This window comes from Myotis brandtii, unplaced genomic scaffold (assembly GCF_000412655.1).
Source record: "Myotis brandtii unplaced genomic scaffold, ASM41265v1 scaffold775, whole genome shotgun sequence".
In the NCBI taxonomy this organism is placed as follows: Eukaryota; Metazoa; Chordata; class Mammalia; order Chiroptera; family Vespertilionidae; genus Myotis; species Myotis brandtii.
The window spans coordinates 24,954-34,884 of NW_005371106.1; the positions used below are offsets into that span (position 1 = coordinate 24,954).

A 9,931-nucleotide genomic window follows, 5' to 3' on the forward strand; every position below is an offset into this window, starting at 1 on the left:
AAAAACCCCCCCCCCCCCCCCCCCCCCCCCGGGGGGGGGCGGGGGGGGGGGGGGGGCGGAGACACTGCTTACAGAATCCTACTTCGTGACTTAATGCACCGTCAGATAATTCTTGGTAAATGGGCCATGTCTGCTCTTAACCCTGCTGCAGGCTGTGCAGTAAAGAACACTCAGAAGAACTGAGGAGCTGGAGCCAGGCTCATCCAATCTGTATTGCAAAGGGTGCAATTACTATGAGTACGCTTCAGCCCTGGAATACAATAAAGATATGCATGGTGTGTGCAGCCAGATATATGTCAGGGAGATATATACTAGTATACACATACAATTACTTTTTCTTTTTTACTCATCTAATTGGGCTTTCTCCATCTCTTAATTTAAGAAGCTAAAGCCTTTGTTTTAGGACATTTTCCCTACCATGCTGTTCTTCACAGCACACACTTCTTAAGATTTTGTGCTAAATTAATGAGGCTATTACAAAAGTAGAGTCCTAGAAGAGTTCGACTACATTCCAGATTGGAGAAGTATTACTTGTACAAAAATAAGCAAAGGACAAAATTAATCCAAATGATTAAAAAGTCTGGTTAAATAGGTTACAAGTAGTTGACATTCTATAATCATGTAACTGCCTTTTACTCTCATTTCTTCTAAGTGGCTGCAGGAAAGGACATACTTTTTGCCAAAAGTTAAAGTTTTTGAGCCTTTGTTTTGTTCCTTGTTTTTAAGTCTATTTGGAAGTGCTACTTTAGGTTTCCTTTAATGTTTTACTTCTGCTGGTTTTGTTTAAGTATAAGCTCAACTCTTCAAACTATAATTGAAGGAAAATTGCTTGAGATGCTGTAACTTTGATCCAACAGACCTTTGAGGGAAAGCTCATTTTTAGCCCTGCAGGAATCTCATCTCCGATGAGCCTGGTAGTCCTGCTGGTGACCGGGGCTCCGGTTGGGGAGGGCAGGAGACTCAGCTGAGTGCTGGGAGGCGGTGATTGTAATTCAGAACCAGCTCTCATAACCTTTCTCCGCTGTGATGGCGGTTGTATTTCATAACTTGTTATTCCAGCTGTGGAGAGTTCATTGAGATGTTACGACCTATTATCTTTCAAGTGTAGGTTTAAGATTTAATGATGTTTTTCTTCAAGACAGATCATAAGTATGTGTTCCACTGAGATTTAAAAAGAGTGCTATTGTCATGTCCCACTTAGAAATAACAGATTTTGCCTCTTTGAATCTGACTTTTAAAGTAGGTGCAGCAACTAAAATTAGCTTGAAATTATGAAAATTCAATACCTTTACCCAAAAAGAGGTAACTTTTGTCAAGACACATCTGAGTCACAAGTATCCAGGTACATTTCTACTGGAAGATGTAATAGAACAGAGAAACATAGTATAATAGAATAGGAAGAATCAGTCATCTTCCCGCTTATTCGCCACTCTTAAAAAAAAATTGTATTGTGATAGGAGACATGACTACAAAGAGGTTTTTAAAATTACCTGGGAATCTCAGTTATAGTTAGTTGGCCTTCCCTTATCCCTCACTAATATTTGTCTGTATGCAAATAGCAACAGCTCAGTAATAACCACCACTCTGTGTGGGGCTGTGCTTGGCATTGAAGTGTATGAGTAGAGAGTGAGGGTCCGCCCCTGCCCTGGGGAGAGACACATGTAATCAGCTAACTATAACAGTGAGGTGTCACAGCCTTCATATCAGTAATATAAGCATGACATGTAAGTAACAAGTTGTGTTTTCTTTTGTAAAGTTGCTAATTTGGTTTTCCAGCAATATTTAAATTGCTCAATTGCATCTTTCACCTCTTTCCATGAACTTGCAGAATGATAGCCAACCGTGGGTACAGTGCTTAGACAGGAAACTGAGTTTTCTCTGCCTAAAGTTTACTGAGGTAGAGATCAGACTTTGCAAGCTTAGCTTTGTGAATGCCGTGCCAAAAGCAACAGAGAGAGTTGGCTTAAGACAGAAATGAACATAGGACCAGAACCAAATTTAGTTTATTTTTAAGCTTTTTATAAACAAAGGCCAAACAACAAACATCCTTGGCCATAAGTATATGCATTATGATCTGGTCTCACCACACCAGCCCCACCAATGGTTCAGCAGAACAGAGTCTGGAAGGCCAGAGAGGAGAATGTGCTGGGCACATGTTAATCAGTGTACACCAGGCACAGGGTGCCTCCCCAGGCTCCCAGAGCCCAGCCACTGCCTGGAATGCTGTTTCTCCCCAAGTAGTGAGAGTCCTTCCATGGGGAAAAGAAGGGAGATACTCTATCTCTAGATGGGAATTGCTCAGCAATTCCGCTGGAATGTAACGTTTGAAAATAGCAGGGACTCTGTTTTATTCACTGCTCTGTCCCTAGTACCTGGCACATATGAGTAAATATGTATAGAATGATTGGATGCTGATTACATTAGGAACCTCACAAATGTCTTTGTGCATTTCTTTGAACCAGTGATTTGAGAGGGGAAAGGGGGATTTAGGATGACTTGCCAGGCCCTGTCACATACTAGTTTGCTAAAATGTAAACAAACAGGCGCTTTCAGCCCAAAGAGGTTGTCCTGTATCTTTCCCATTACAATCCAGACTCCGGTTGCTCCTCTGGTTCTTGCTAGAAAAAAAGTCAAAGCATGTATTTCTACATGTGCACATTAGTGGAGAGTTGGCACCAAGAACTGTGTATTCCAAAGAAGGGAAGACTTAACTCTTCTCAACAAAATGTTTTATAATCGCTCCAGTACATGCTTAGCATGAAATAATGATTTAAAATATTTGTTTTTCCCTCTCTCTCAGGATTTTCTACGACATATTCCCAGAAGTGTTTTCTCATCAGATCTCTATGATCAATGGGTCTGTGTAATGGATCAAGGAAATGATGAAGAGAGAATAAATACAATTCATAGGTAACTATTCTAATTTGGTCACATCTCAAAAATACTTTTTAAAAAACATATGTTTTATAAGCTCATCTCGTGAAGTAATGTTATCCATGGGGACCAGTTAAAAACAGATTTATGCTAGCCACTGTCATTGTTATGATTGTTTTCTCCCTAATCTTAGTAACATGGCACACTTGACCATTGTACACCTTCTATATGTCTAAATCTGAGAGGAGTTGACAAAAGCCTACTATAAACCCAATTTATGATCTTAATTTTGGTAAATATTTAACCAGACAACCCCTTATATATCTCATTCGCCAACTGAATTCACACAGAGAAAATTTCCTCCCACAAGGGACTCACAGTCTGGTAGAGTTCACAGGTAAAGCCAGAATTACAATTGCAACTCAGTATAGTCTGCGCTATAAAAGAGATACGTGGAGGAGGGCATTGTGGGAGCACTGCAGAGAGGCAGGTGGCTCTGGAAAAACATCAAGGAAAAAGGGAGTTGCACAGATGCAGTCTGATCACAAGGAGTGCATCGTCTGTACTCAGGCAAAGGAAGCTGCTGGCAGAACTCACCCCCCCATCCCCTCCATATTTCCTGCATTATAAGGGAGCAAGAAAGAAGTGTCCATCAAAAAAGCAATACTTCCAGTTCTTTGAAAATCCAAAAATCCCAATACCATTTTTTGCATATGCTTCAGTGCAAAATACAGTTTTTTTTCTCGAACAATTTTAAAGTATAAGTTATTATCTACATTCTGCTATTGATAGACATCCCTTGTCTGTAGAAAAACATGGTACAACTGTTGGAGACAGAAAGCGAAACCTTGTCACAAAATACTCTCTGCTTCCATTCTGGTTTGGTGGAAACCATCCAGAGATAGTGAAGATTAGATTCTGTGCTTATGACTCATTGTCTAAAACTTTACACCTTACTGTTAAGGATGATTTCCTTAAAAAAAAATAAAAGGTAACACTATGACTCTCATACAAATATAAAATGAACACGTGTAAAAGATTTCATTTAAATTCTTAATTAATGAGAGAACTGATAAGATATTGCAACCAGTTCAAAGGAGATTTCAAACTACCACCACTTATGTAGTTGAATCAGAAAAGAATTTATAAATAGATGCAAAACTGGCTTCCTCTACTGAGTCATTGAGGGGTAGTGAGAGAGCACAAATAAATCATTTGTCTCTTGACCAGACAGAATTTTCAATTCTATGAGCAAGTCTTAGGTGCACCAGTAACTGTCATCAATAACTTAGAGTTTGTAGGGTTAACTCAAAGGCTTAAGGCCCCCATAAAACCAGGTAACCCAAGGAGTGTGCTAGACAGTGTCTCGCTTTCCACTGAGCACACTCAGTAACCTTTTGGTCTGTTTCAATATCTTTCGTCATTTGTCCCTATAAACTACACTCGTTGTGAGTTCACTGTACTGAAGAAATGCCTCTGTTGTTTTTGCAACAGGAATCAGACTAATTTTCTCCTCTTGGTTGCAGATTCTGTTTTAAAAAAGCAACAACCGTGATATCAACATATAAGTTTTCTGGATGGTAGTAAATATCATTTTCAGCGAATGATAATTTAAAAACCTCTTATCATTTACAAAAGGAGAATAGTAGGAAATAGACTATCATAAGCTTGACTTACATGTGAAAGTGATACCAGTGAGATGAGACTCGGGACAGATTGACTTTGGAAGCTAGTGGAGCAGAGCCCAAGCTCTCAGAATGCACTAGGCAGCCTTAATAGCTCAAGTCTGGGCTCCCACCAAGAGATACGCTTGGGAACAAAGGAGCACTTTAAGTTTAATGGTTGTTGAGTTTCATCAGAAAGATTTTGTGGGGTTTTGGTGGAGAATATTCTGAAATGTTACAGGATTAAACTAAAATACATTACATTAGTTTCAGGTAAATATTTTGGGAGCATTTTGGGGGAGCCATTTTTGTGCAATCTCTTACATTTTCATTGAGTTGTGAAGACAGTGTACAAAACAAATAGCCAAATCCCCAGGCTTGTTTTCTCTCCTCCTGTACAGGCAGTGCTCACTTTGCATAGTACCATGTTAACTGAAACTCCTGCACATCTGGACTGTTTTGCTTTGCGTGAGGAATTCATGGAAAGCGAGGGTTGCCTGTTTATACAAATAGTTTATGAAATCTCTTGCTTAAAGAGTACATTTGTTTTCTGTCTTCAGGCTGTTGGACCAGCTTCCGAGAGCCAATATTGTTCTTCTAAGGTACCTTTTTGGGGTACTACACAACATTGAGCAACACGCCTCATCCAATCAGATGAACGCATTTAATTTAGCGGTGTGTATCGCTCCGAGCATTCTTTGGTCTTCTACTACCTACAGCCCAGAATTAGAAGGCGAATTTACAAAAAAGGTAATGAAGTTTTTCATTTTTATGCCCTGGGAGACTGAGTCCCCATTTTGAACCCAAAATTCAGGGTATTAATTCTGAAAGACATTTTCTTAAAAGAACATAAATTTGAGTTCATTAATTGTTTCATCCTATCCTGGTAGACTATAGAAAAGTGGTTTCTGAAGCAGAAAAGTGCTAGCAGTTGGGTTAGTTCTCTTTTCCCTTGAAAGAGGCAAAAAACTGTGACTGACTTCAACCACAGAATGATAAGCAGTTGATTTGAGAAAACAAACAAGAACTTTGAAGTTAGACAAGCCAGGGTTCAAGTCTCAGCCCCACACTTGCCAGAAGTACACTCCTGGGCAAAATTAGTGACACTGATCCAGTTTCTCCTCGGGAAAGTGGTGGTGGTGATAATACCTCACTCATACAGTGGTTACTTGAAACCACACCCCTGTGGTGCCTGGCGCACCCACCATTCTGCTTGCTCCTTGGCTCAGCTATTGGGGCAGGGAAACTACAGCCAGACTCCAGTACAGCTCAGTGGAGGCAGAAAGCTCCCTGGTGAAGTCTCACCTCTTCTGCAAGAGCCTTCCATTAGGGAGCCTGTGAGAAGGAAGTGCTTAGGGAGAGACCAGTGGGGCAAAATGCAAGTTTTCTCTCCAGCTGTCTCTCTCCTCCACAGTCAACCCATAGAGGACGCCCTCTTCCTAGACCCATGACAACTGCCTCATACATAGGAAATACACTTCATATGTCTGTCTAGTGATGCTTTACGGGCTTTAATAACAAAGTATATTTCTTCACCCCAAACACTGTGGAGAATATATAAAACTACCCTAATTTTAAAGACAGAACCATTGGGATGAAAATGTTAGCATTAAGCCAAGGCCACAAATAATAACTTTAGTCCACTGATTAAAATGTATTTCTATCCCTAAATTACTAGGGGAAACTCTTCGTATACTTTTAAAACAGACATAATTTTTTTTTCTCAGGATTCTTTTGCATTTTTGTTGAAATCAGCACTCATATATTAAGTATGGTTTATAGATATGCTGTATGGAAAGTGGCACTTCAATTTTGTCCCTTTTTGTACAGGTTACTCTGCTTATTCAATTTGTGATTGAAAATTGCTGTAGAATATTTGGAGAAGAAATCACTTCCCTCTTTGGAGAGGTGTCAGTGAGGTGTGACATTAGAGAGAATACCTCAGGTATTGTGACTAATTGGATTGTTTTCCTGTGAGAAACAGACACGTGTCTGTGAAGGTGGTGGGACAGTGGTTGTCCTGGATCCCACAGCAGCTCCGGTGAAGGGAGCCACTGGCCCGGGTCAGTGGGCCTCGGGCTCCTTCCTTAGAAGGCCTGCTGGTGTGAACACTGGAGGGGTTCACGTGGATAAGACAAGATCCCCAACTTCAGGAACCTGTTAGCACTTGATGGTGTTATCTTTTTTGTAAACAGAACTTTACAAGGAATGCTAATACACATCATAGGACTAGAGTTAAACCTGGAGCAGAAGGCCCAGAGGCAGCAGAAGCAGCCGGGCTTTTTCTCTCTCCCCTTCCTCTGCATCCCTAGGACACTTGGGATGCTGGTGACTCTAAAACCGTTTCTAAGCAACAGCATCCAGACTGTGAAGTCCTGTACCACCAATGACCTTTGGTCAATTATTCTCTGCCACTGAACATCGATTCTGTATCTATAAAATATGGATACCCATAATGCCTAACTTTTATGGTTGTTTTAAAGATTAAATAAATAATGGATATTAAAGAACTCTATCAAAGAGAAGTTGACAGGGTTAGTAAATGGTTGCCCTGAGAGTGAATTCCGTGTATTCACCAGCAAGCCACGTTAGAAGGCAGTCTTATTCGGAATCCAGGTGTACTTGGCATTGATTCCTTTATTTTTTTGTATCATTTCTTGGTATTATGACATGTCTCTTTGCTTTGAGGAAATCTTACTTAGGGAAAGCCCATTTCTTCAGGAACTGAGATAAATCTAGTACACCCAAACAATTTTATTGTGTATTCTGCACTGACAAATTGAGAGATTGTGATTAATTAATTGTGATTAAAAATTAAGGATTTTTCCTTAAGTATAGAAATTTGAAAAATCTACATGAAAAGAGAATTAAACTAAGCATCACAGTTTTTGTCTTCTTAGGCAGCATGCGCTTGGAGTATTTAACAAGGTTATCATGGTTTGATTTCCCGCAGATATCTCTTGCTTACAAATGACCGACTCCTCCTATGACAGCTTGGAAAACGAGCTGAATGAGGACGCTGACGCTCCGTGCAGTGACCTGGTGACGACCCTCGGCCAGGGGAGCAGAAGCATGGACTCCGTCCTCACCCTCAGTGACTATGACCCCGACCAGCCCGAGCTGGAAGGTCTTTTAACCCTGAGCGACTTTGACTTAGACCGTCCTAAACATGAAGACATTCAAATGGAAGGGCCTCTCGAATCCAAGCCGGTGACTGTCCCAGGACTGTACGGAGAGGCCACCCTGCAGGACCATGGCGGGGCCCCGTCCGGCGCAGCCACACCCAGCTATCTGTCCGCGGCTGCAGCAGATGCTCCGAAAAGCCCGCGGCGACAGCGGCGCTGCTCGGAGCCCAGCATCGACTATCGAGATGCAAAGCTGTCCTCTTTCCGGGAGTTTTACCAGAAAAAGCTACGCAAGTCCAGCTGTGATGCAATTCTCTCACAGAAAGGTGAGGACCATCTGAAGCAAAACGAACCCCCACAGCAGGAGGGTAAGGCGTATTTTAAACAGGCTCCAGTCACAGGCACTGATATCAAGAAAAATGCCTCTAATAAAAATGCTAAGAAGAAGGGCTTCTTTGGTATGGAAGGAAGTCACGTGAAGCGCCCCCCACCCTCAAAGCCAGTGGCCATTTCTGTGGCATCTTGCAATTACATGTCCTCACATGATTGTCCCAGGAGCCAGCCCTTGGATGCAGACACACCTGGACACGCCCCACCACATGCAGCAGATGCCCCCAAGAGTTCCAAGAGGCACCGGCGCTGCTCAGAAACCAGCATCGACGACCAGCACTCCAAGCTGAGCTATCTCAGGGGGATTTTCTCAAGGAAACACAATAAAACCAGCTATGAAGTACGCCCCTTGTCTGGAGAGGAGGAGTATCTCCAGCAGCACAAGTCTTTACAATTGGAGGGGCAAAAGCTTATTAACCAGAGCTTGGTCATGGGGATCGAGGTGGGCAAGAGCGGTGCCACCAACCAGAACACCGAGAAGCTTTTACCCTCAAAATTAAGCATCTGCCCCAGGACGAGCTGTTCTAGCTTGTCCTCCCCAGACACCTCCCCATCTGGCTCCTCAGTGAGCTCCCAAGATAGTGCTTTCTCTCAGATTTCAGAACATTCCGTGTTTACACCCAACGAAACGTCCTCCCCAATAGATTGCACTTTTCAGGCCCCAAGCCAGCAGGGAGAACCTTCCGACTCCAGCAGCTCCAGACTCATTTCTGGAGTGCCTGGTCCCGCCTCTGAGCAGGCCAGCAGCCGCCTGGCTTATTCAAAAAAGGACACCTTAGAGCGACATTCACAGATGCATTCTGTAACCCTTCATCCCAGCACATGGTTAAGAAATGGTATGGCCAGTTTGAAAAACTGGTCCCTCAAAAACAAGGCCAGGGCAGCCAGAGCAGAGGAAAAGAAAATAGCTTCTCTGCCAGGACCCGCAGAGCCACCTCCACATGCTTCTGGGGCTCCAGAAGCCAACCCACAGCAAGGGACACAGAAAGACATGCCCCCGACGGTACCTGCAGGACTTGCAGCTGCGCCGACAGCCCAGCGGGACAGCTCCGATCCCAGCCACGTCGCGGAGCCACGCGGTAGCTCTCCATCCAGCCTAGTGGAAGGCACATTGGAGCTTTGTCTGAAGTCACAGGAGGAAGGAGAGAGTAGCGGGCAGTGCTCTCCTGGCACCCCGCCGTGTGCAATGTCCTCGCCCAGCTCTTTGGTTATAGATGATGAGTCCAGCCTAGACTCAGGGCCTGCAGCAGTGTGTGATGTTGAGGACAAACATTCAACCAAAGACATTTTACCACAAGAAGAACCTGATGTCTAGAAGAACAGAAAGTGGCCTAATAACATCAAGACAATAATCATTATGACCCCTTTGTATAAAATACCTGGAATAGGTAGCATAAAGATAATTATTGCTAATACTTAGTACAATAAAATAATTCTCTTTACTAAGACCATGTGGCAAGAAGTTTTACTACAATAATTCTTTGGAGCATGGGACTGGGCCTGTCATGATTTTAGAGATACTAGCAGAGAGTTAGAGAAAGTGTCTTCTTTTTTTTTCTTTACTTTTTTTAACTTTATTGAATTTATTAGGTAACATTGGTTAATAAAATTATATAGGTTTCAGGTGTACAATTATATAATACATCATCAGGATATTGTATTGTGTGTTCACCACCCAAAGTCAAGTCTCCTTCCATCATCGTTTATCTCGCTTTACCCTCTTCTATCACTCCCCACCCCCTTTCCCTCTGGTAATCACCATACAGTTGTCTGTGTCTATGAGGGTTTTTTTTTAGGGGGTCGGGGGTACTTAATCCCTTCACCTTTTTCACCCAGCTCCCCAACCCCCATACCCTCTGACAGCTGTCAGTCTCTATG

General features: G+C 42.6%; 1 protein-coding gene across 1 annotated transcript in view; it reads left to right on the forward strand.

Moving 5' to 3' along the window:
* ARHGAP20 (Rho GTPase activating protein 20) overlaps positions 1 to 9,648 on the forward strand; it is a gene marked incomplete at its 5' end in the record, with an annotated part of 29,132 nt that extends 19,484 nt beyond the window's left edge. The window contains 4 exons of the mRNA XM_005883171.2: positions 2,801 to 2,910; positions 5,099 to 5,288; positions 6,369 to 6,483; positions 7,492 to 9,648. Coding sequence (XP_005883233.2) covers positions 2,801 to 2,910; positions 5,099 to 5,288; positions 6,369 to 6,483; positions 7,492 to 9,368 — 2,292 coding nt within the window. The remainder of the gene's footprint in view (positions 1 to 2,800; positions 2,911 to 5,098; positions 5,289 to 6,368; positions 6,484 to 7,491) is intronic.
* Positions 9,649 to 9,931: the final 283 nt, after the last annotated feature.